Source organism: Heterodontus francisci, chromosome 11, assembly GCF_036365525.1.
Source record: "Heterodontus francisci isolate sHetFra1 chromosome 11, sHetFra1.hap1, whole genome shotgun sequence".
NCBI lineage: Eukaryota > Metazoa > Chordata > Chondrichthyes > Heterodontiformes > Heterodontidae > Heterodontus > Heterodontus francisci.
In genome coordinates, this window is record NC_090381.1 from 85,600,668 (window position 1) to 85,627,053 (window position 26,386).

The window sequence follows — 26,386 nt, forward strand, 5'->3', positions numbered from 1 at the left end:
ATGTTAATCAGATTGAGTGGAGAATAATTGGACGTTTTTCTGCAGATATTGATGAATGTGCAACCAACACATCAACCTGCCAGCAAATCTGCACCAATACAAATGGAAGCTTTAAATGCAGTTGCTATCCTGGCTTCAACATCAACATGACAAACACTTCTCTATGTGATGGTAGGAAATCTTCAAACACACAGATTCATTGCAACTGATGATTTCAAATTACACTCTGTTACAGACAGGGAAAATGGTGTGTGTGACTTTCACTTCTCACCTCTTAACTGAATTCAGATAGCTTTTGAAAAAATATGGTGTCTTATTCCCTGAGTGTTTTAAGCATCAAATAAACAAATCAAAGGCAGATTTTCTTGTCAGTTGAAAAGTAATGATAACTATTTATTATAACAACACTGTAAAATGTTTGCCAGCTCACTCACTCAATCAATCATTCATGCACATGCACATGCACACACAAAAGAAAAGGTAGAGAGTAGAGGGTAGCATGCAATTAGAGTTCGATTGTTTTAAAGAGAATTCACTTTGAAACCTTCTTCGATTTCTGCGAGTGATTTTTAACAGTGTTGCATGCCTGAATGTTCCTTGTCTTGGAAATGAAGCAGTGTCGTTGACTCCTTTGGTTCAATGTCAGTCTGAAGTTGGTGGCGGAAGTCAGGTTCAGTATCTTAGACGGGGGGGTTTTCACCGTCACCTTTCAATTTCTCTACCTCAGTAGTTTAAAGATAGTGCTTGCAGGGCTCCTTGCTCAGCTGGATTGTTCTTACAGCTTCTCTTGCTGAATAATTTTCTGTCTCCCCCTCTCTCTCTGTGAAGTTACTTCTTTAAAGGTAAAAACTCACCAGGTTGTGGTTTCAGTCAGGCGATTCAAGACACTCTTCCCTGTGGTATTCGTACAATGTCCCAGGATGTGGGGACCGTGGTTACAAAATGGCATCTGAATGTGATCCATTTTGATAAATAGGTGTTAATTTGCACCTATTATCTTGACCTTGGCTTTGGAGTAATTCTGCCTGCAAAAGCCTTTGCGAGCCCGATCTTTGATGATAGGAGTCATTAACATGGAATGGGCTGTTTTACATGTCAATGTGCCTTCTGAAGGCAATTCCAGATGTTAATAATGGACATGTCGTCAACAGACAAACATGTTGACTGGTCGAGCAGGACTAGATCACCTGACCTCACCCTCCCTGTTGCTGTGTAACAAAGTGTGAATTTTCTTTTAGCTTTGTTCAACGTCTACACTTTCTCATATTTCCACCAGCTCATTTCATGTTTCAACACTGTTCTCTCTGTGAGCCTAGTAACTCCATCTAAAAGCTCTCAATGCCCTGCAGAATCGCGATGACTTTAAGCAAAGTCGTTCATGGATCTGAATAATTGAACAATCAGTGTCTCCCTGCTATATTCTGTGCCGCAGTGCAATAGGGATGTTCCGATTGCAGAATATTTGAATCATAGGATGGCTACAGCACAGAAGGAGGCCATTTGGCCCATCATGCCTGTGCCAGCTGTCTGCAGGAGCAACTCAGCAATACGATATCAGTTGAGGTAAATCAAACAGTTCCTCTGAAATTGCAAGTAGGGTTCACAATATCTGCTCAGAGCCTGATGATATGCATCTCCAGCCATGCATTTATTCAATGCTCCTGTCATTTAACATAAATTGGGGCAGGAACAATGTGGTTGCTGACGGCAAGAGAGGAAAGTCATTTGTCAATAGCTTCCATACGTTTAGTAAATTTATATGCCAGTTTTATATTGGAAAACAAAACACCAGTAATGATATTACTGTTGACTGTAAAGAGGAATCAAAAATTGTATAGTGCATCATGATGTCTTGAAAACACATGATGTGCTAGACAATGTATAGTTTAATGCGCATCTAACTGAGCGAGGGATAACTGGACTTTTCTCTGCAGACATCGATGAATGTGCAACCAACACATCAACTTGTCAACAAATTTGCACCAATACAAATGGAAGCTTTACATGCAGTTGCTATCCTGGCTTCGACATCAACATGATGAACAGTTCCCTTTGTGATGGTAGGAAATCTTCAAACACACAGATTCATTGCAACTGATGATTTCAAATTACACTCTGTTACAGACCGGGGAAATGGTGTGTGTGACTTTCACTTCTCACCTCTTAACTGAATTCAGATAGCTTTTGAAAAAATATAGTGTCTTATTCCCTGAGTGTTTTAAGCATCAAATAAACAAACCAAGGGCAGGTTTTCTTGTCAGTTGAAAAGTAATGATAACTATTTATTAAAACAACACTGTAAAATGTTTGCCAGCTCACTCACTCAATCAATCATACATGCACATGCACATGCACACACAAAAGAAAAGGTAGAGAGTAGAGGGTAGCATGCAATTAGAATTCGATTGTTTTAAAGAGAATTCACTTTGAAACCTTCTTCGATTTCTGCGAGTGATTTTTAACAGTGTTGCATGCCTGAATGTTCCTTGTCTTGGAAATGAAGCAGTGTCGTTGACTCCTTTGGTTCAATATCTGTCTGAAGTTGGTGGTGGAAGTCAGGTTCAGTATCTTAGATGGGGGGGGGTTTCACCGTCACCTTTCACCTTCTCTACCTCAGTAGTTTAAAGATAGTGCTTGCAGGGCTCCTTGCTCAGCTGGATTGATCTTACAGCTTCTCTTGCTGAATAATTTTCTGTCTCCCCCTCTCTCTCTGTGAAGTTACTTCTTTAAAGGTAAAAACTCACCAGGTTGTGGTTTCAGTCAGGTGATTCAAGACACTCTTCCCTGTGGTATTCGTACAATGTCCCAGGATGTGGGGACCATGGTTACAAAATGGCATCTGAATGTGATCCATTTTGATAAATAGGTGTTAATTTGCACCTATTATCTTGACCTTGGCTTTGGAGTAATTCTGCCTGCAAAAGCCTTTGCGAGCCCGATCTTTGATGATAGGAGTCATTAACATGGAATGGGCTGTTTTACATGTCAATGTGCCTTTTCAAGGCAATGCCAGATGTTAATAATGGACATGTCTTCAACAGACAAACATGTTGACTGGTCGAGCAGGACGAGATCACCTGACCTCACCCTCCCTGTTGCTGGGTAACAAAGTGTGAATTTTCTTTTAGCTTTGTTCAACAGCTACGCTTTCTCATAATTCCTGTAGCTCATTTCATGTTTCAACACTGTTCTCTCTGTGAGCCTGGTAACTCCATCTAAAAGCTCTCAATGCCCTGCAGAATCGCGATGACTTTAAGCAAAGTCGTTCGTGCTCCTGAATAATTGAACAATCAGTGTCTCCCTGCAATATTCTGTGCCGCAGTGCAATAGGGATGTTCCGATTGCAGAATATTTGAATCATAGGATGGCTACAGCACAGAAGGAGGCCATTTGGCCCATCATGCCTGTGCCAGCTGTCTGCAGGAGCAACTCAGCAATACGATATCAGTTGAGGTAAATCAAACAGTTCCTCTGAAATTGGAAGTAGGTTTCACAACATCTGCTCAGAGCCTTATGATATGCAACTCCAGCCATGCATTTATTCAATGCTCCTGTCATTTAACATAAATTGGGGCAGGAAGATTGTGGTTGCTGACGGCAAGAGAGGAAAGTCTTTTGTCAATCGCTTCCATACATTAATAAGTTTATATGCCAGTTTTAGATTGGAAAACAAAACACCAGTAATGATATTGCTGTTGACTGTAAAGAGGAATCAAAAATTGTATAGTGCATCATGATGTCTTGAAAACACATGATGTGCTAGACAATGTATCGTTTAATGCGCATCTAACTGAGCGAGGGATAACTGGACTTTTCTGGGCAGATATCGATGAATGTGCAAGCAACACATCAACTTGTCAACAAATTTGCACCAATACAAATGGAAGCTTTACATGCAGTTGCTATCCTGGCTTCAGCATCAACATGATGAACAGTTCCCTTTGTGATGGTAGGAAATCTTCAAACACACAGGTTCTCTGCAATTTTTGATTTGAACTTACAGACCATCCTATAACTCTCAATGCCCTACAAATTCTAGATGAATTGAAGCACCTTAATGTGCTCCTTCGTAATTAAAGAATCAGAGGCTGAATACAACAATCTGTACCTGTATGCAACAGAGTCATTTTGACTGCAGGAAATGATATCCTTTGTGGCAAATTAATAATTGTCTCAGAAACTGAAAGTAAGAATCACAGTTTCCGATCAAAGGTTTGTGCTTTGCAATTAAACAACCTTCCTGTTGTTTAGCCGAAAAGGGAACAGTAACATTATAGTTTGGCGATGGCTGGAGAGGAATGTCATGGCCAATAATAGCCATACATTTGTAATTTTATGTAATGCTAATGATATGCTTGTAAAAATATCTACACCCATGTTATTTCTGTTGAATGTAAAGAGGAATCGAAGAATGTCGTAGTGCATCATGATGTTTTGAAGACATGTGCTATCGATTGACAATGTATGGTCGAATATTAATCAGATTGAACGGAGAATAATTGGACTTTTTTCTGCAGATATTAATGAATGTACAACCAACACATCAACCTGCCAGCAAATCTGCACCAATACAAATGGAAGCTTTAAATGCAGTTGCTATCCTGGCTTCAACATCAACATGACAAACACTTCTCTTTGTGATGGTAGGAAATCTTCAAACACACAGATTCATTGCAACCGATGATTTCAAATTACACTCTGTTACAGACCGGGGAAATGGTGTGTGTGACTTTCACTTCTCACCTCTTAACTGAATTCAGATAGCTTTTGAAAAAATATAGTGTCTTATTCCCTGAGTGTTTTAAGCATCAAATAAACAAACCAAGGGCAGATTTTCTTGTCAGTTGAAAAGTAATGATAACTATTTATTGAAACAACAATGTAAAATGTTTGCCAGCTCACTCACTCAATCAATCATACATGCACATGCACATGCACACACAAAAGAAAAGGTAGAGAGTAGAGGGTAGCATGCAATTGGAGTTCGATTGTTTTAAAGAGAATTCACTTTGAAACCTTCTTCGATTTCTGCGAGCGATTTTTAATTGCTTTGCAGGCCTGAATGTTCCTTGTCTTGGAAATGAAGCAGAGTCATTGACTCCTTTGGTTAAATGTCAGTCTGAAGTTGGTGGCGGAAGTCAGGTTCAGTATCTTAGACGGGGGGGTTTTCACCGTCACCTTTCACCTTCTCTACCTCAGTAGTTTAAAGATAGTGCTTGCAGGGCTCCTTGCTCAGCTGGATTGATCTTACAGCTTCTCTTGCTGAATAATTTTCTGTCTCCCCCTCTCTCTCTGTGAAGTTACTTCTTTAAAGGTAAAAACTCACCAGGTTGTGGTTTCAGTCAGGTGATTCAAGACACTCTTCCCTGTGGTATTCGTACAATGTCCCAGGATGTGGGGACCATGGTTACAAAATGGCATCTGAATGTGATCCATTTTGATAAATAGGTGTTAATTTGCACCTATTATCTTGACCTTGGCTTTGGAGTAATTCTGCCTGCAAAAGCCTTTGCGAGCCCGATCTTTGATGATAGGAGTCATTAACATGGAATGGGCTGTTTTACATGTCAATGTGCCTTTTCAAGGCAATTCCAGATGTTAATAATGGACATGTCGTCAACAGACAAACATGTTGACTGGTAGAGCAGGACTAGATCACCTGACCTCACCCTCCCTGTTGCTGGGTAACAAAGTGTGAATTTTCTTTTAGCTTTGTTCAACGGCTACGTTTTCTCATATTCCTCCAGCTCATTTCATGTTTCAACACTGTTCTCTCTGTGAGCCTGGTAACTCCATCTAAAAGCTCTCAATGCCCTGCAGAATCGCGATGACTTTAAGCAAAGTCGTTCGTGCACCTGAATAATTGAACAATCAGTGTCTCCCTGCTATATTCTGTGCCGCAGTGCAATAGGGATGTTCCGATTGCAGAATATTTGAATCATAGGATGGCTACAGCACAGAAGGAGGCCATTTGGCCCATCATGCCAGTGCCAGCTGTCTGCAGGAGCAACTCAGCAATACGATATCAGTTGAGGTAAATCAAACAGTTCCTCTGAAATTGCAGGCAGGGTTCACAATATCTGCTCAGAGCCTTATGATGTGCATCTCCAGCCATGCACTTATTCAATGCTCCTGTCATTTAACATAAATTGGGGCAGGAAGATTGTGGTTGCTGACGGCAAGAGAGGAAAGTCATTTGTCAATAGCTTCCATACATTAATAAGTTTATATGCCAGTTTTATGTTGGAAAACAAAACACCAGTAATGATATTGCTGTTGACTGTAAAGAGGAATCAAAAATTGTATAGTGCATCATGATGTCTTGAAAACACATGATGTGGTAGACAATGTCTAGTTTAATGCGCATCTAACTGAGCGAGGGATAACTGGACTTTTCTCTTCAGACATTGATGAATGTGCAACCAACACATCAACTTGTCAACAAATCTGCACCAATACAAATGGAAGCTTTACATGCAGTTGCTATCCTGGCTTCAGCATCAACATGATGAACAGTTCCCTTTGTGATGGTAGGAAATCTTCAAACACACAGGTTCTCTGCAATTTTTGATTTGAACTTACAGACCATCCTATAACTCTCAATGCCCTACAAATTCTAGATGAATTGAAGCACCTCAATGTGCTCCTTCATATTTAAAGAATCAGAGGCTGAATACAACAATCTGTACCTGTATGCAGCAGAGTCATTTTGACTGCAGAAAATGATATCCTTTGTGGCAAATTAATAATTGTCTCAGAAACTGAAAGTAAGAATCACAGTTTCCGATCAAAGGTTTGTGCTTTGTAATTAAACAACCTTCCTGTTGTTTAGCCGAAAAGGGAACAGTAACATTATAGTTTGGCGATGGCTGGAGAGGAATGTCATGGCCAATAATAGCCATACATTTGTAATTTTATGTAATGCTAATGATATGCTTGTAAAAATATCTACACCCATGTTATTTCTGTTGAATGTAAAGAGGAATCGAAGAATGTCGTAGTGCATCATGATGTTTTGAAGACATGTGCTATCGATTGACAATGTATGGTCGAATATTAATCAGATTGAACGGAGAATAATTGGACTTTTTTCTGCAGATATTAATGAATGTACAACCAACACATCAACCTGCCAGCAAATCTGCACCAATACAAATGGAAGCTTTAAATGCAGTTGCTATCCTGGCTTCAACATCAACATGACAAACACTTCTCTTTGTGATGGTAGGAAATCTTCAAACACACAGATTCATTGCAACTGATGATTTCAAATTACACTCTGTTACAGACCGGGGAAATGGTGTGTGTGACTTTCACTTCTCACCTCTTAATTGAATTCAGATAGCTTTTGAAAAAATATAGTGTCTTATTCCCTGAGTGTTTTAAGCATCAAATAAACAAACCAAGGGCAGATTTTCTTGTCAGTTGAAAAGTAATGATAACTATTTATTGAAACAACAATGTAAAATGTTTGCCAGCTCACTCACTCAATCAATCATACATGCACATGCACATGCACACACAAAAGAAAAGGTAGAGAGTAGAGGGTAGCATGCAATTGGAGTTCGATTGTTTTAAAGAGAATTCACTTTGAAACCTTCTTCGATTTCTGCGAGCGATTTTTAATTGCGTTGCAGGCCTGAATGTTCCTTGTCTTGGAAATGAAGCAGAGTCATTGACTCCTTTGGTTAAATGTCAGTCTGAAGTTGGTGGCGGAAGTCAGGTTCAGTATCTTAGACGGGGGGGTTTTCACCGTCACCTTTCACCTTCTCTACCTCAGTAGTTTCAAGATAGTGCTTGCAGGGCTCCTTGCTCAGCTGGATTGATCTTACAGCTTCTCTTGCTGAATAATTTTCTGTCTCCCCCTCTCTCTCTGTGAAGTTACTTCTTTAAAGGTAAAAACTCACCAGGTTGTGGTTTCAGTCAGGTGATTCAAGACACTCTTCCCTGTGGTATTCGTACAATGTCCCAGGATGTGGGGACCATGGTTACAAAATGGCATCTGAATGTGATCCATTTTGATAAATAGGTGTTAATTTGCACCTATTATCTTGACCTTGGCTTTGGAGTAATTCTGCCTGCAAAAGCCTTTGCGAGCCCAATCTTTGATGATAGGAGTCATTAACATGGAATGGGCTGTTTTACATGTCAATGTGCCTTTTCAAGGCAATTCCAGATGTTAATAATGGACATGTCGTCAACAGACAAACATGTTGACTGGTAGAGCAGGACTAGATCACCTGACCTCACCCTCCCTGTTGCTGGGTAACAAAGTGTGAATTTTCTTTTAGCTTTGTTCAACGGCTACGTTTTCTCATATTCCTCCAGCTCATTTCATGTTTCAACACTGTTCTCTCTGTGAGCCTGGTAACTCCATCTAAAAGCTCTCAATGCCCTGCAGAATCGCGATGACTTTAAGCAAAGTCGTTCGTGCACCTGAATAATTGAACAATCAGTGTCTCCCTGCTATATTCTGTGCCGCAGTGCAATAGGGATGTTCCGATTGCAGAATATTTGAATCATAGGATGGCTACAGCACAGAAGGAGGCCATTTGGCCCATCATGCCTGTGCCAGCTGTCTGCAGGAGCAACTCAGCAATACGATATCAGTTGAGGTAAATCAAACAGTTCCTCTGAAATTGCAAGTAGGGTTCACAATATCTGCTCAGAGCCTTATGATGTGCATCTCCAGCCATGCACTTATTCAATGCTCCTGTCATTTAACATAAATTGGGGCAGGAACATTGTGGTTGCTGACGGCAAGAGAGGAAAGTCATTTGTCAATAGCTTCCATACATTAATAAGTTTATATGCCAGTTTTATGTTGGAAAACAAAACACCAGTAATGATATTGCTGTTGACTGTAAAGAGGAATCAAAAATTGTATAGTGCATCATGATGTCTTGAAAACACATGATGTGGTAGACAATGTATCGTTTAATGCGCATCTAACTGAGCGAGGGATAACTGGACTTTTCTCTTCAGACATTGATGAATGTGCAACCAACACATCAACTTGTCAACAAATCTGCACCAATACAAATGGAAGCTTTACATGCAGTTGCTATCCTGGCTTCAGCATCAACATGATGAACAGTTCCCTTTGTGATGGTAGGAAATCTTCAAACACACAGGTTCTCTGCAATTTTTGATTTGAACTTACAGACCATCCTATAACTCTCAATGCCCTACACATTCTAGATGAATTGAAGCACCTCAATGTGCTCCTTCATATTTAAAGAATCAGAGGCTGAATACAACAATCTGTACCTGTATGCAACAGAGTCATTTTGACTGCAGAAAATGATATCCTTTGTGGCAAATTAATAATTGTCTCAGAAACTGAAAGTAAGAATCACAGTTTCCGATCAAAGGTTTGTGCTTTGCAATTAAACAACCTTCCTGTTGTTTAGCCGAAAAGGGAACAGTAACATTATAGTTTGGCGATGGCTGGAGAGGAATGTCATGGCCAATAATAGCCATACATTTGTAATTTTATGTAATGCTAATAATATGCTTGTAAAAATATCTACACCCATGTTATTTCTGTTGAATGTAAAGAGGAATCGAAGAATGTCGTAGTGCATCATGATGTTTTGAAGACATGTGCTATCGATTGACAATGTATGGTCGAATATTAATCAGATTGAACGGAGAATAATTGGACTTTTTTCTGCAGATATTAATGAATGTACAACCAACACATCAACCTGCCAGCAAATCTGCACCAATACAAATGGAAGCTTTAAATGCAGTTGCTATCCTGGCTTCAACATCAACATGACAAACACTTCTCTTTGTGATGGTAGGAAATCTTCAAACACACAGATTCATTGCAACTGATGATTTCAAATTACACTCTGTTACAGACCGGGGAAATGGTGTGTGTGACTTTCACTTCTCACCTCTTAACTGAATTCAGATAGCTTTTGAAAAAATATAGTGTCTTATTCCCTGAGTGTTTTAAGCATCAAATAAACAAACCAAGGGCAGATTTTCTTGTCAGTTGAAAAGTAATGATAACTATTTATTGAAACAACAATGTAAAATGTTTGCCAGCTCACTCACTCAATCAATCATACATGCACATGCACATGCACACACAAAAGAAAAGGTAGAGAGTAGAGGGTAGCATGCAATTGGAGTTCGATTGTTTTAAAGAGAATTCACTTTGAAACCTTCTTCGATTTCTGCGAGCGATTTTTAATTGCGTTGCAGGCCTGAATGTTCCTTGTCTTGGAAATGAAGCAGAGTCATTGACTCCTTTGGTTAAATGTCAGTCTGAAGTTGGTGGCGGAAGTCAGGTTCAGTATCTTAGACGGGGGGGTTTTCACCGTCACCTTTCACCTTCTCTACCTCAGTAGTTTAAAGATAGTGCTTGCAGGGCTTCTTGCTCAGCTGGATTGATCTTACAGCTTCTCTTGCTGAATAATTTTCTGTCTCCCCCTCTCTCTCTGTGAAGTTACTTCTTTAAAGGTAAAAACTCACCAGGTTGTGGTTTCAGTCAGGTGATTCAAGACACTCTTCCCTGTGGTATTCGTACAATGTCCCAGGATGTGGGGACCATGGTTACAAAATGGCATCTGAATGTGATCCATTTTGATAAATAGGTGTTAATTTGCACCTATTATCTTGCCCTTGGCTTTGGAGTAATTCTGCCTGCAAAAGCCTTTGCGAGCCCGATCTTTGATGATAGGAGTCATTAACATGGAATGGGCTGTTTTACATGTCAATGTGCCTTTTCAAGGCAATTCCAGATGTTAATAATGGACATGTCGTCAACAGACAAACATGTTGACTGGTAGAGCAGGACTAGATCACCTGACCTCACCCTCCCTGTTGCTGGGTAACAAAGTGTGAATTTTCTTTTAGCTTTGTTCAACGGCTACGTTTTCTCATATTCCTCCAGCTCATTTCATGTTTCAACACTGTTCTCTCTGTGAGCCTGGTAACTCCATCTAAAAGCTCTCAATGCCCTGCAGAATCGCGATGACTTTAAGCAAAGTCGTTCGTGCACCTGAATAATTGAACAATCAGTGTCTCCCTGCTATATTCTGTGCCGCAGTGCAATAGGGATGTTCCGATTGCAGAATATTTGAATCATAGGATGGCTACAGCACAGAAGGAGGCCATTTGGCCCATCATGCCAGTGCCAGCTGTCTGCAGGAGCAACTCAGCAATACGATATCAGTTGAGGTAAATCAAACAGTTCCTCTGAAATTGCAGGCAGGGTTCACAATATCTGCTCAGAGCCTTATGATGTGCATCTCCAGCCATGCACTTATTCAATGCTCCTGTCATTTAACATAAATTGGGGCAGGAAGATTGTGGTTGCTGACGGCAAGAGAGGAAAGTCATTTGTCAATAGCTTCCATACATTAATAAGTTTATATGCCAGTTTTATGTTGGAAAACAAAACACCAGTAATGATATTGCTGTTGACTGTACAGAGGAATCAAAAATTGTATAGTGCATCATGATGTCTTGAAAACACATGATGTGGTAGACAATGTCTAGTTTAATGCGCATCTAACTGAGCGAGGGATAACTGGACTTTTCTCTTCAGACATTGATGAATGTGCAACCAACACATCAACTTGTCAACAAATCTGCACCAATACAAATGGAAGCTTTACATGCAGTTGCTATCCTGGCTTCAGCATCAACATGATGAACAGTTCCCTTTGTGATGGTAGGAAATCTTCAAACACACAGGTTCTCTGCAATTTTTGATTTGAACTTACAGACCATCCTATAACTCTCAATGCCCTACAAATTCTAGATGAATTGAAGCACCTCAATGTGCTCCTTCATATTTAAAGAATCAGAGGCTGAATACAACAATCTGTACCTGTATGCAGCAGAGTCATTTTGACTGCAGAAAATGATATCCTTTGTGGCAAATTAATAATTGTCTCAGAAACTGAAAGTAAGAATCACAGTTTCCGATCAAAGGTTTGTGCTTTGTAATTAAACAACCTTCCTGTTGTTTAGCCGAAAAGGGAACAGTAACATTATAGTTTGGCGATGGCTGGAGAGGAATGTCATGGCCAATAATAGCCATACATTTGTAATTTTATGTAATGCTAATGATATGCTTGTAAAAATATCTACACCCATGTTATTTCTGTTGAATGTAAAGAGGAATGGAAGAATGTCGTAGTGCATCATGATGTTTTGAAGACATGTGCTATCGATTGACAATGTATGGTCGAATATTAATCAGATTGAACGGAGAATAATTGGACTTTTTTCTGCAGATATTAATGAATGTACAACCAACACATCAACCTGCCAGCAAATCTGCACCAATACAAATGGAAGCTTTAAATGCAGTTGCTATCCTGGCTTCAACATCAACATGACAAACACTTCTCTTTGTGATGGTAGGAAATCTTCAAACACACAGATTCATTGCAACTGATGATTTCAAATTACACTCTGTTACAGACCGGGGAAATGGTGTGTGTGACTTTCACTTCTCACCTCTTAACTGAATTCAGATAGCTTTTGAAAAAATATAGTGTCTTATTCCCTGAGTGTTTTAAGCATCAAATAAACAAACCAAGGGCAGATTTTCTTGTCAGTTGAAAAGTAATGATAACTATTTATTGAAACAACAATGTAAAATGTTTGCCAGCTCACTCACTCAATCAATCATACATGCACATGCACATGCACACACAAAAGAAAAGGTAGAGAGTAGAGGGTAGCATGCAATTGGAGTTCGATTGTTTTAAAGAGAATTCACTTTGAAACCTTCTTCGATTTCTGCGAGCGATTTTTAATTGCGTTGCAGGCCTGAATGTTCCTTGTCTTGGAAATGAAGCAGAGTCATTGACTCCTTTGGTTAAATGTCAGTCTGAAGTTGGTGGCGGAAGTCAGGTTCAGTATCTTAGACGGGGGGGTTTTCACCGTCACCTTTCACCTTCTCTACCTCAGTAGTTTCAAGATAGTGCTTGCAGGGCTCCTTGCTCAGCTGGATTGATCTTACAGCTTCTCTTGCTGAATAATTTTCTGTCTCCCCCTCTCTCTCTGTGAAGTTACTTCTTTAAAGGTAAAAACTCACCAGGTTGTGGTTTCAGTCAGGTGATTCAAGACACTCTTCCCTGTGGTATTCGTACAATGTCCCAGGATGTGGGGACCATGGTTACAAAATGGCATCTGAATGTGATCCATTTTGATAAATAGGTGTTAATTTGCACCTATTATCTTGACCTTGGCTTTGGAGTAATTCTGCCTGCAAAAGCCTTTGCGAGCCCGATCTTTGATGATAGGAGTCATTAACATGGAATGGGCTGTTTTACATGTCAATGTGCCTTTTCAAGGCAATTCCAGATGTTAATAATGGACATGTCGTCAACAGACAAACATGTTGACTGGTAGAGCAGGACTAGATCACCTGACCTCACCCTCCCTGTTGCTGGGTAACAAAGTGTGAATTTTCTTTTAGCTTTGTTCAACGGCTACGTTTTCTCATATTCCTCCAGCTCATTTCATGTTTCAACACTGTTCTCTCTGTGAGCCTGGTAACTCCATCTAAAAGCTCTCAATGCCCTGCAGAATCGCGATGACTTTAAGCAAAGTCGTTCGTGCACCTGAATAATTGAACAATCAGTGTCTCCCTGCTATATTCTGTGCCGCAGTGCAATAGGGATGTTCCGATTGCAGAATATTTGAATCATAGGATGGCTACAGCACAGAAGGAGGCCATTTGGCCCATCATGCCAGTGCCAGCTGTCTGCAGGAGCAACTCAGCAATACGATATCAGTTGAGGTAAATCAAACAGTTCCTCTGAAATTGCAAGTAGGGTTCACAATATCTGCTCAGAGCCTTATGATGTGCATCTCCAGCCATGCACTTATTCAATGCTCCTGTCATTTAACATAAATTGGGGCAGGAACATTGTGGTTGCTGACGGCAAGAGAGGAAAGTCATTTGTCAATAGCTTCCATACATTAATAAGTTTATATGCCAGTTTTATGTTGGAAAACAAAACACCAGTAATGATATTGCTGTTGACTGTAAAGAGGAATCAAAAATTGTATAGTGCATCATGATGTCTTGAAAACACATGATGTGGTAGACAATGTATCGTTTAATGCGCATCTAACTGAGCGAGGGATAACTGGACTTTTCTCTTCAGACATTGATGAATGTGCAACCAACACATCAACTTGTCAACAAATCTGCACCAATACAAATGGAAGCTTTACATGCAGTTGCTATCCTGGCTTCAGCATCAACATGATGAACAGTTCCCTTTGTGATGGTAGGAAATCTTCAAACACACAGGTTCTCCGCAATTTTTGATTTGAACTTACAGACCATCCTATAACTCTCAATGCCCTACACATTCTAGATGAATTGAAGCACCTCAATGTGCTCCTTCATATTTAAAGAATCAGAGGCTGAATACAACAATCTGTACCTGTATGCAACAGAGTCATTTTGACTGCAGAAAATGATATCCTTTGTGGCAAATTAATAATTGTCTCAGAAACTGAAAGTAAGAATCACAGTTTCCGATCAAAGGTTTGTGCTTTGCAATTAAACAACCTTCCTGTTGTTTAGCCGAAAAGGGAACAGTAACATTATAGTTTGGCGATGGCTGGAGAGGAATGTCATGGCCAATAATAGCCATACATTTGTAATTTTATGTAATGCTAATGATATGCTTGTAAAAATATCTACACCCATGTTATTTCTGTTGAATGTAAAGAGGAATCGAAGAATGTCGTAGTGCATCATGATGTTTTGAAGACATGTGCTATCGATTGACAATGTATGGTCGAATATTAATCAGATTGAACGGAGAATAATTGGACTTTTTTCTGCAGATATTAATGAATGTACAACCAACACATCAACCTGCCAGCAAATCTGCACCAATACAAATGGAAGCTTTAAATGCAGTTGCTATCCTGGCTTCAACATCAACATGACAAACACTTCTCTTTGTGATGGTAGGAAATCTTCAAACACACAGATTCATTGCAACCGATGATTTCAAATTACACTCTGTTACAGACCGGGGAAATGGTGTGTGTGACTTTCACTTCTCACCTCTTAACTGAATTCAGATAGCTTTTGAAAAAATATAGTGTCTTATTCCCTGAGTGTTTTAAGCATCAAATAAACAAACCAAGGGCAGATTTTCTTGTCAGTTGAAAAGTAATGATAACTATTTATTGAAACAACAATGTAAAATGTTTGCCAGCTCACTCACTCAATCAATCATACATGCACATGCACATGCACACACAAAAGAAAAGGTAGAGAGTAGAGGGTAGCATGCAATTGGAGTTCGATTGTTTTAAAGAGAATTCACTTTGAAACCTTCTTCGATTTCTGCGAGCGATTTTTAATTGCGTTGCAGGCCTGAATGTTCCTTGTCTTGGAAATGAAGCAGAGTCATTGACTCCTTTGGTTAAATGACAGTCTGAAGTTGGTGGCGGAAGTCAGGTTCAGTATCTTAGACGGGGGGGTTTTCACCGTCACCTTTCAATTTCTCTACCTCAGTAGTTTAAAGATAGTGCTTGCAGGGCTCCTTGCTCAGCTGGATTGATCTTACAGCTTCTCTTGCTGAATAATTTTCTGTCTCCCCCTCTCTCTCTGTGAAGTTACTTCTTTAAAGGTAAAAACTCACCAGGTTGTGGTTTCAGTCAGGTGATTCAAGACACTCTTCCCTGTGGTATTCGTACAATGTCCCAGGATGTGGGGACCATGGTTACAAAATGGCATCTGAATGTGATCCATTTTGATAAATAGGTGTTAATTTGCACCTATTATCTTGACCTTGGCTTTGGAGTAATTCTGCCTGCAAAAGCCTTTGCGAGCCCAATCTTTGATGATAGGAGTCATTAACATGGAATGGGCTGTTTTACATGTCAATGTGCCTTTTCAAGGCAATTCCAGATGTTAATAATGGACATGTCGTCAACAGACAAACATGTTGACTGGTAGAGCAGGACTAGATCACCTGACCTCACCCTCCCTGTTGCTGGGTAACAAAGTGTGAATTTTCTTTTAGCTTTGTTCAACGGCTACGTTTTCTCATATTCCTCCAGCTCATTTCATGTTTCAACACTGTTCTCTCTGTGAGCCTGGTAACTCCATCTAAAAGCTCTCAATGCCCTGCAGAATCGCGATGACTTTAAGCAAAGTCGTTCGTGCACCTGAATAATTGAACAATCAGTGTCTCCCTGCTATATTCTGTGCCGCAGTGCAATAGGGATGTTCCGATTGCAGAATATTTGAATCATAGGATGGCTACAGCACAGAAGGAGGCCATTTGGCCCATCATGCCTGTGCCAGCTGTCTGCAGGAGCAACTCAGCAATACGATATCAGTTGAGGTAAATCAAACAGTTCCTCTGAAATTGCAAGTAGGGTTCACAATATCTGCTCAGAGCCTTATGATGTGCATCTCCAGCCATGCACTTATTCAATGCTCCTGTCATTTAACATAAATTGGGGCAGGAACATTGTGGTTGCTGACGGCAAGAGAGGAAAGTCATTTGTCAATAGCTTCCATACATTAATAAGTTTATGTGCCAGTTTTAGGTTGGAAAACAAAACACCAGTAATGATATTGCTGTTGACTGTAAAGAGGAATCAAAAATTGTATAGTGCATCATGATGTCTTGAAAACACATGATGTGGTAGACAATGTCTAGTTTAATGCGCATCTAACTGAGCGAGGGATAACTGGACTTTTCTCTTCAGACATTGATGAATGTGCAACCAACACATCAACTTGTCAACAAATCTGCACCAATACAAATGGAAGCTTTACATGCAGTTGCTATCCTGGCTTCAGCATCAACATGATGAACAGTTCCCTTTGTGATGGTAGGAAATCTTCAAACACACAGGTTCTCTGCAATTTTTGATTTGAACTTACAGACCATCCTATAACTCTCAATGCCCTACACATTCTAGATGAATTGAAGCACCTCAATGTGCTCCTTCATATTTAAAGGATCAGAGGCTGAATACAACAATCTGTACCTGTATGCAACAGAGTCATTTTGACTGCAGAAAATGATATCCTTTGTGGCAAATTAATAATTGTCTCAGAAACTGAAAGTAAGAATCACAGTTTCCGATCAAAGGTTTGTGCTTTGCAATTAAACAACCTTCCTGTTGTTTAGCCGAAAAGGGAACAGTAACATTATAGTTTGGCGATGGCTGGAGAGGAATGTCATGGCCAATAATAGCCATACATTTGTAATTTTATGTAATGCTAATGATATGCTTGTAAAAATATCTACACCCATGTTATTTCTGTTGAATGTAAAGAGGAATCGAAGAATGTCGTAGTGCATCATGATGTTTTGAAGACATGTGCTATCGATTGACAATGTATGGTCGAATATTAATCAGATTGAACGGAGAATAATTGGACTTTTTTCTGCAGATATTAATGAATGTACAACCAACACATCAACCTGCCAGCAAATCTGCACCAATACAAATGGAAGCTTTAAATGCAGTTGCTATCCTGGCTTCAACATCAACATGACAAACACTTCTCTTTGTGATGGTAGGAAATCTTCAAACACACAGATTCATTGCAACTGATGATTTCAAATTACACTCTGTTACAGACCGGGGAAATGGTGTGTGTGACTTTCACTTCTCACCTCTTAACTGAATTCAGATAGCTTTTGAAAAAATATAGTGTCTTATTCCCTGAGTGTTTTAAGCATCAAATAAACAAACCAAGGGCAGATTTTCTTGTCAGTTGAAAAGTAATGATAACTATTTATTGAAACAACAATGTAAAATGTTTGCCAGCTCACTCACTCAATCAATCATACATGCACATGCACATGCACACACAAAAGAAAAGGTAGAGAGTAGAGGGTAGCATGCAATTGGAGTTCGATTGTTTTAAAGAGAATTCACTTTGAAACCTTCTTCGATTTCTGCGAGCGATTTTTAATTGCGTTGCAGGCCTGAATGTTCCTTGTCTTGGAAATGAAGCAGAGTCATTGACTCCTTTGGTTAAATGTCAGTCTGAAGTTGGTGGCGGAAGTCAGGTTCAGTATCTTAGACGGGGGGGTTTTCACCGTCACCTTTCACCTTCTCTACCTCAGTAGTTTCAAGATAGTGCTTGCAGGGCTCCTTGCTCAGCTGGATTGATCTTACAGCTTCTCTTGCTGAATAATTTTCTGTCTCCCCCTCTCTCTCTGTGAAGTTACTTCTTTAAAGGTAAAAACTCACCAGGTTGTGGTTTCAGTCAGGTGATTCAAGACACTCTTCCCTGTGGTATTCGTACAATGTCCCAGGATGTGGGGACCATGGTTACAAAATGGCATCTGAATGTGATCCATTTTGATAAATAGGTGTTAATTTGCACCTATTATCTTGACCTTGGCTTTGGAGTAATTCTGCCTGCAAAAGCCTTTGCGAGCCCGATCTTTGATGATAGGAGTCATTAACATGGAATGGGCTGTTTTACATGTCAATGTGCCTTTTCAAGGCAATTCCAGATGTTAATAATGGACATGTCGTCAACAGACAAACATGTTGACTGGTAGAGCAGGACTAGATCACCTGACCTCACCCTCCCTGTTGCTGGGTAACAAAGTGTGAATTTTCTTTTAGCTTTGTTCAACGGCTACGTTTTCTCATATTCCTCCAGCTCATTTCATGTTTCAACACTGTTCTCTCTGTGAGCCTGGTAACTCCATCTAAAAGCTCTCAATGCCCTGCAGAATCGCGATGACTTTAAGCAAAGTCGTTCGTGCACCTGAATAATTGAACAATCAGTGTCTCCCTGCTATATTCTGTGCCGCAGTGCAATAGGGATGTTCCGATTGCAGAATATTTGAATCATAGGATGGCTACAGCACAGAAGGAGGCCATTTGGCCCATCATGCCTGTGCCAGCTGTCTGCAGGAGCAACTCAGCAATACGATATCAGTTGAGGTAAATCAAACAGTTCCTCTGAAATTGCAAGTAGGGTTCACAATATCTGCTCAGAGCCTTATGATGTGCATCTCCAGCCATGCACTTATTCAATGCTCCTGTCATTTAACATAAATTGGGGCAGGAACATTGTGGTTGCTGACGGCAAGAGAGGAAAGTCATTTGTCAATAGCTTCCATACATTAATAAGTTTATATGCCAGTTTTATGTTGGAAAACAAAACACCAGTAATGATATTGCTGTTGACTGTAAAGAGGAATCAAAAATTGTATAGTGCATCATGATGTCTTGAAAACACATGATGTGGTAGACAATGTATCGTTTAATGCGCATCTAACTGAGCGAGGGATAACTGGACTTTTCTCTTCAGACATTGATGAATGTGCAACCAACACATCAACTTGTCAACAAATCTGCACCAATACAAATGGAAGCTTTACATGCAGTTGCTATCCTGGCTTCAGCATCAACATGATGAACAGTTCCCTTTGTGATGGTAGGAAATCTTCAAACACACAGGTTCTCTGCAATTTTTGATTTGAACTTACAGACCATCCTATAACTCTCAATGCCCTACACATTCTAGATGAATTGAAGCACCTCAATGTGCTCCTTCATATTTAAAGAATCAGAGGCTGAATACAACAATCTGTACCTGTATGCAACAGAGTCATTTTGACTGCAGAAAATGATATCCTTTGTGGCAAATTAATAATTGTCTCAGAAACTGAAAGTAAGAATCACAGTTTCCGATCAAAGGTTTGTGCTTTGCAATTAAACAACCTTCCTGTTGTTTAGCCGAAAAGGGAACAGTAACATTATAGTTTGGCGATGGCTGGAGAGGAATGTCATGGCCAATAATAGCCATACATTTGTAATTTTATGTAATGCTAATGATATGCTTGTAAAAATATCTACACCCATGTTATTTCTGTTGAATGTAAAGAGGAATCGAAGAATGTCGTAGTGCATCATGATGTTTTGAAGACATGTGCTATCGATTGACAATGTATGGTCGAATATTAATCAGATTGAACGGAGAATAATTGGACTTTTTTCTGCAGATATTAATGAATGTACAACCAACACATCAACCTGCCAGCAAATCTGCACCAATACAAATGGAAGCTTTAAATGCAGTTGCTATCCTGGCTTCAACATCAACATGACAAACACTTCTCTTTGTGATGGTAGGAAATCTTCAAACACACAGATTCATTGCAACCGATGATTTCAAATTACACTCTGTTACAGACCGGGGAAATGGTGTGTGTGACTTTCACTTCTCACCTCTTAACTGAATTCAGATAGCTTTTGAAAAAATATAGTGTCTTATTCCCTGAGTGTTTTAAGCATCAAATAAACAAACCAAGGGCAGATTTTCTTGTCAGTTGAAAAGTAATGATAACTATTTATTGAAACAACAATGTAAAATGTTTGCCAGCTCACTCACTCAATCAATCATACATGCACATGCACATGCACACACAAAAGAAAAGGTAGAGAGTAGAGGGTAGCATGCAATTGGAGTTCGATTGTTTTAAAGAGAATTCACTTTGAAACCTTCTTCGATTTCTGCGAGCGATTTTTAATTGCGTTGCAGGCCTGAATGTTCCTTGTCTTGGAAATGAAGCAGAGTCATTGACTCCTTTGGTTAAATGTCAGTCTGAAGTTGGTGGCGGAAGTCAGGTTCAGTATCTTAGACGGGGGGGTTTTCACCGTCACCTTTCAATTTCTCTACCTCAGTAGTTTAAAGATAGTGCTTGCAGGGCTCCTTGCTCAGCTGGATTGATCTTACAGCTTCTCTTGCTGAATAATTTTCTGTCTCCCCCTCTCTCTCTGTGAAGTTACTTCTTTAAAGGTAAAAACTCACCAGGTTGTGGTTTCAGTCAGGTGATTCAAGACACTCTTCCCTGTGGTATTCGTACAATGTCCCAGGATGTGGGGACCATGGTTACAAAATGGCATCTGAATGTGATCCATTTTGATAAATAGGTGTTAATTTGCACCTATTATCTTGACCTTGGCTTTGGAGTAATTCTGCCTGCAAAAGCCTTTGCGAGCCCAATCTTTGATGATAGGAGTCATTAACATGGAATGGGCTGTTTTACATGTCAATGTGCCTTTTCAAGGCAATTCCAGATGTTAATAATGGACATGTCGTCAACAGACAAACATGTTGACTGGTAGAGCAGGACTAGATCACCTGACCTCACCCTCCCTGTTGCTGGGTAACAAAGTGTGAATTTTCTTTTAGCTTTGTTCAACGGCTACGTTTTCTCATATTCCTCCAGCTCATTTCATGTTTCAACACTGTTCTCTCTGTGAGCCTGGTAACTCCATCTAAAAGCTCTCAATGCCCTGCAGAATCGCGATGACTTTAAGCAAAGTCGTTCGTGCACCTGAATAATTGAACAATCAGTGTCTCCCTGCTATATTCTGTGCCGCAGTGCAATAGGGATGTTCCGATTGCAGAATATTTGAATCATAGGATGGCTACAGCACAGAAGGAGGCCATTTGGCCCATCATGCCTGTGCCAGCTGTCTGCAGGAGCAACTCAGCAATACGATATCAGTTGAGGTAAATCAAACAGTTCCTCTGAAATTGCAAGTAGGGTTCACAATATCTGCTCAGAGCCTTATGATGTGCATCTCCAGCCATGCACTTATTCAATGCTCCTGTCATTTAACATAAATTGGGGCAGGAACATTGTGGTTGCTGACGGCAAGAGAGGAAAGTCATTTGTCAATAGCTTCCATACATTAATAAGTTTATGTGCCAGTTTTATGTTGGAAAACAAAACACCAGTAATGATATTGCTGTTGACTGTAAAGAGGAATCAAAAATTGTATAGTGCATCATGATGTCTTGAAAACACATGATGTGGTAGACAATGTATCGTTTAATGCGCATCTAACTGAGCGAGGGATAACTGGACTTTTCTCTTCAGACATTGATGAATGTGCAACCAACACATCAACTTGTCAACAAATCTGCACCAATACAAATGGAAGCTTTACATGCAGTTGCTATCCTGGCTTCAGCATCAACATGATGAACAGTTCCCTTTGTGATGGTAGGAAATCTTCAAACACACAGGTTCTCTGCAATTTTTGATTTGAACTTACAGACCATCCTATAACTCTCAATGCCCTACACATTCTAGATGAATTGAAGCACCTCAATGTGCTCCTTCATATTTAAAGGATCAGAGGCTGAATACAACAATCTGTACCTGTATGCAACAGAGTCATTTTGACTGCAGAAAATGATATCCTTTGTGGCAAATTAATAATTGTCTCAGAAACTGAAAGTAAGAATCACAGTTTCCGATCAAAGGTTTGTGCTTTGCAATTAAACAACCTTCCTGTTGTTTAGCCGAAAAGGGAACAGTAACATTATAGTTTGGCGATGGCTGGAGAGGAATGTCATGGCCAATAATAGCCATACATTTGTAATTTTATGTAATGCTAATGATATGCTTGTAAAAATATCTACACCCATGTTATTTCTGTTGAATGTAAAGAGGAATGGAAGAATGTCGTAGTGCATCATGATGTTTTGAAGACATGTGCTATCGATTGACAATGTATGGTCGAATATTAATCAGATTGAACGGAGAATAATTGGACTTTTTTCTGCAGATATTAATGAATGTACAACCAACACATCAACCTGCCAGCAAATCTGCACCAATACAAATGGAAGCTTTAAATGCAGTTGCTATCCTGGCTTCAACATCAACATGACAAACACTTCTCTTTGTGATGGTAGGAAATCTTCAAACACACAGATTCATTGCAACCGATGATTTCAAATTACACTCTGTTACAGACCGGGGAAATGGTGTGTGTGACTTTCACTTCTCACCTCTTAACTGAATTCAGATAGCTTTTGAAAAAATATAGTGTCTTATTCCCTGAGTGTTTTAAGCATCAAATAAACAAACCAAGGGCAGATTTTCTTGTCAGTTGAAAAGTAATGATAACTATTTATTGAAACAACAATGTAAAATGTTTGCCAGCTCACTCACTCAATCAATCATACATGCACATGCACATGCACACACAAAGGAAAAGGTAGAGAGTAGAGGGTAGCATGCAATTGGAGTTCGATTGTTTTAAAGAGAATTCACTTTGAAACTTTCTTCGATTTCTGCGAGCGATTTTTAATTGCGTTGCAGGCCTGAATGTTCCTTGTCTTGGAAATGAAGCAGAGTCATTGACTCCTTTGGTTAAATGTCAGTCTGAAGTTGGTGGCGGAAGTCAGGTTCAGTATCTTAGACGGGGGGGTTTTCACCGTCACCTTTCACCTTCTCTACCTCAGTAGTTTAAAGATAGTGCTTGCAGGGCTTCTTGCTCAGCTGGATTGATCTTACAGCTTCTCTTGCTGAATAATTTTCTGTCTCCCCCTCTCTCTCTGTGAAGTTACTTCTTTAAAGGTAAAAACTCACCAGGTTGTGGTTTCAGTCAGGTGATTCAAGACACTCTTCCCTGTGGTATTCGTACAATGTCCCAGGATGTGGGGACCATGGTTACAAAATGGCATCTGAATGTGATCCATTTTGATAAATAGGTGTTAATTTGCACCTATTATCTTGACCTTGGCTTTGGAGTAATTCTGCCTGCAAAAGCCTTTGCGAGCCCGATCTTTGATGATAGGAGTCATTAACATGGAATGGGCTGTTTTACATGTCAATGTGCCTTTTCAAGGCAATTCCAGATGTTAATAATGGACATGTCGTCAACAGACAAACATGTTGACTGGTAGAGCAGGACTAGATCACCTGACCTCACCCTCCCTGTTGCTGGGTAACAAAGTGTGAATTTTCTTTTAGCTTTGTTCAACGGCTACGTTTTCTCATATTCCTCCAGCTCATTTCATGTTTCAACACTGTTCTCTCTGTGAGCCTGGTAACTCCATCTAAAAGCTCTCAATGCCCTGCAGAATCGCGATGACTTTAAGCAAAGTCGTTCGTGCACCTGAATAATTGAACAATCAGTGTCTCCCTGCTATATTCTGTGCCGCAGTGCAATAGGGATGTTCCGATTGCAGAATATTTGAATCATAGGATGGCTACAGCACAGAAGGAGGCCATTTGGCCCATCATGCCTGTGCCAGCTGTCTGCAGGAGCAACTCAGCAATACGATATCAGTTGAGGTAAATCAAACAGTTCCTCTGAAATTGCAAGTAGGGTTCACAATATCTGCTCAGAGCCTTATGATGTGCATCTCCAGACATGCATTTATTCAATGCTCCTGTCATTTAACATAAATTGGGGCAGGAACATTGTGGTTGCTGACGGCAAGAGAGGAAAGTCATTTGTCAATAGCTTCCATACATTAATAAGTTTATATGCCAGTTTTATGTTGGAAAACAAAACACCAGTAATGATATTGCTGTTGACTGTAAAGAGGAATCAAAAATTGTATAGTGCATCATGATGTCTTGAAAACACATGATGTGGTAGACAATGTCTAGTTTAATGCGCATCTAACTGAGCGAGGGATAACTGGACTTTTCTCTTCAGACATTGATGAATGTGCAACCAACACATCAACTTGTCAACAAATCTGCACCAATACAAATGGAAGCTTTACATGCAGTTGCTATCCTGGCTTCAGCATCAACATGATGAACAGTTCCCTTTGTGATGGTAGGAAATCTTCAAACACACAGGTTCTCTGCAATTTTTGATTTGAACTTACAGACCATCCTATAACTCTCAATGCCCTACACATTCTAGATGAATTGAAGCACCTCAATGTGCTCCTTCATATTTAAAGAATCAGAGGCTGAATACAACAATCTGTACCTGTATGCAACAGAGTCATTTTGACTGCAGAAAATGATATCCTTTGTGGCAAATTAATAATTGTCTCAGAAACTGAAAGTAAGAATCACAGTTTCCGATCAAAGGTTTGTGCTTTGCAATTAAACAACCTTCCTGTTGTTTAGCCGAAAAGGGAACAGTAACATTATAGTTTGGCGATGGCTGGAGAGGAATGTCATGGCCAATAATAGCCATACATTTGTAATTTTATGTAATGCTAATGATATGCTTGTAAAAATATCTACACCCATGTTATTTCTGTTGAATGTAAAGAGGAATCGAAGAATGTCGTAGTGCATCATGATGTTTTGAAGACATGTGCTATCGATTGACAATGTATGGTCGAATATTAATCAGATTGAACGGAGAATAATTGGACTTTTTTCTGCAGATATTAATGAATGTACAACCAACACATCAACCTGCCAGCAAATCTGCACCAATACAAATGGAAGCTTTAAATGCAGTTGCTATCCTGGCTTCAACATCAACATGACAAACACTTCTCTTTGTGATGGTAGGAAATCTTCAAACACACAGATTCATTGCAACTGATGATTTCAAATTACACTCTGTTACAGACCGGGGAAATGGTGTGTGTGACTTTCACTTCTCACCTCTTAACTGAATTCAGATAGCTTTTGAAAAAATATAGTGTCTTATTCCCTGAGTGTTTTAAGCATCAAATAAACAAACCAAGGGCAGATTTTCTTGTCAGTTGAAAAGTAATGATAACTATTTATTGAAACAACAATGTAAAATGTTTGCCAGCTCACTCACTCAATCAATCATACATGCACATGCACATGCACACACAAAAGAAAAGGTAGAGAGTAGAGGGTAGCATGCAATTGGAGTTCGATTGTTTTAAAGAGAATTCACTTTGAAACCTTCTTCGATTTCTGCGAGCGATTTTTAATTGCGTTGCAGGCCTGAATGTTCCTTGTCTTGGAAATGAAGCAGAGTCATTGACTCCTTTGGTTAAATGTCAGTCTGAAGTTGGTGGCGGAAGTCAGGTTCAGTATCTTAGACGGGGGGGTTTTCACCGTCACCTTTCACCTTCTCTACCTCAGTAGTTTCAAGATAGTGCTTGCAGGGCTCCTTGCTCAGCTGGATTGATCTTACAGCTTCTCTTGCTGAATAATTTTCTGTCTCCCCCTCTCTGTGAAGTTACTTCTTTAAAGGTAAAAACTCACCAGGTTGTGGTTTCAGTCAGGTGATTCAAGACACTCTTCCCTGTGGTATTCGTACAATGTCCCAGGATGTGGGGACCATGGTTACAAAATGGCATCTGAATGTGATCCATTTTGATAAATAGGTGTTAATTTGCACCTATTATCTTGACCTTGGCTTTGGAGTAATTCTGCCTGCAAAAGCCTTTGCGAGCCCGATCTTTGATGATAGGAGTCATTAACATGGAATGGGCTGTTTTACATGTCAATGTGCCTTTTCAAGGCAATTCCAGATGTTAATAATGGACATGTCGTCAACAGACAAACATGTTGACTGGTAGAGCAGGACTAGATCACCTGACCTCACCCTCCCTGTTGCTGGGTAACAAAGTGTGAATTTTCTTTTAGCTTTGTTCAACGGCTACGTTTTCTCATATTCC

The 26,386-nt window shown here is 39.8% G+C and overlaps 1 protein-coding gene across 1 annotated transcript in view; it reads left to right on the plus strand.

The window, feature by feature from the left end:
• The window catches only part of LOC137375049 (fibrillin-1-like), a 55,026-nt gene that overhangs the window by 25,088 nt on the left and 3,552 nt on the right, over positions 1-26,386 (plus strand). Inside the window, exons 4-21 of the mRNA XM_068041674.1 lie at positions 3,708-3,949; positions 4,518-4,643; positions 6,405-6,530; positions 7,099-7,224; positions 8,986-9,111; positions 9,680-9,805; positions 11,567-11,692; positions 12,261-12,386; positions 14,148-14,273; positions 14,842-14,967; positions 16,729-16,854; positions 17,423-17,548; positions 19,310-19,435; positions 20,004-20,129; positions 21,891-22,016; positions 22,585-22,710; positions 24,472-24,597; positions 25,166-25,291. Of these exons, the coding sequence (XP_067897775.1) occupies positions 3,708-3,949; positions 4,518-4,643; positions 6,405-6,530; positions 7,099-7,224; positions 8,986-9,111; positions 9,680-9,805; positions 11,567-11,692; positions 12,261-12,386; positions 14,148-14,273; positions 14,842-14,967; positions 16,729-16,854; positions 17,423-17,548; positions 19,310-19,435; positions 20,004-20,129; positions 21,891-22,016; positions 22,585-22,710; positions 24,472-24,597; positions 25,166-25,291 (2,384 nt within the window). The remainder of the gene's footprint in view (positions 1-3,707; positions 3,950-4,517; positions 4,644-6,404; positions 6,531-7,098; positions 7,225-8,985; positions 9,112-9,679; positions 9,806-11,566; positions 11,693-12,260; positions 12,387-14,147; positions 14,274-14,841; positions 14,968-16,728; positions 16,855-17,422; positions 17,549-19,309; positions 19,436-20,003; positions 20,130-21,890; positions 22,017-22,584; positions 22,711-24,471; positions 24,598-25,165; positions 25,292-26,386) is intronic.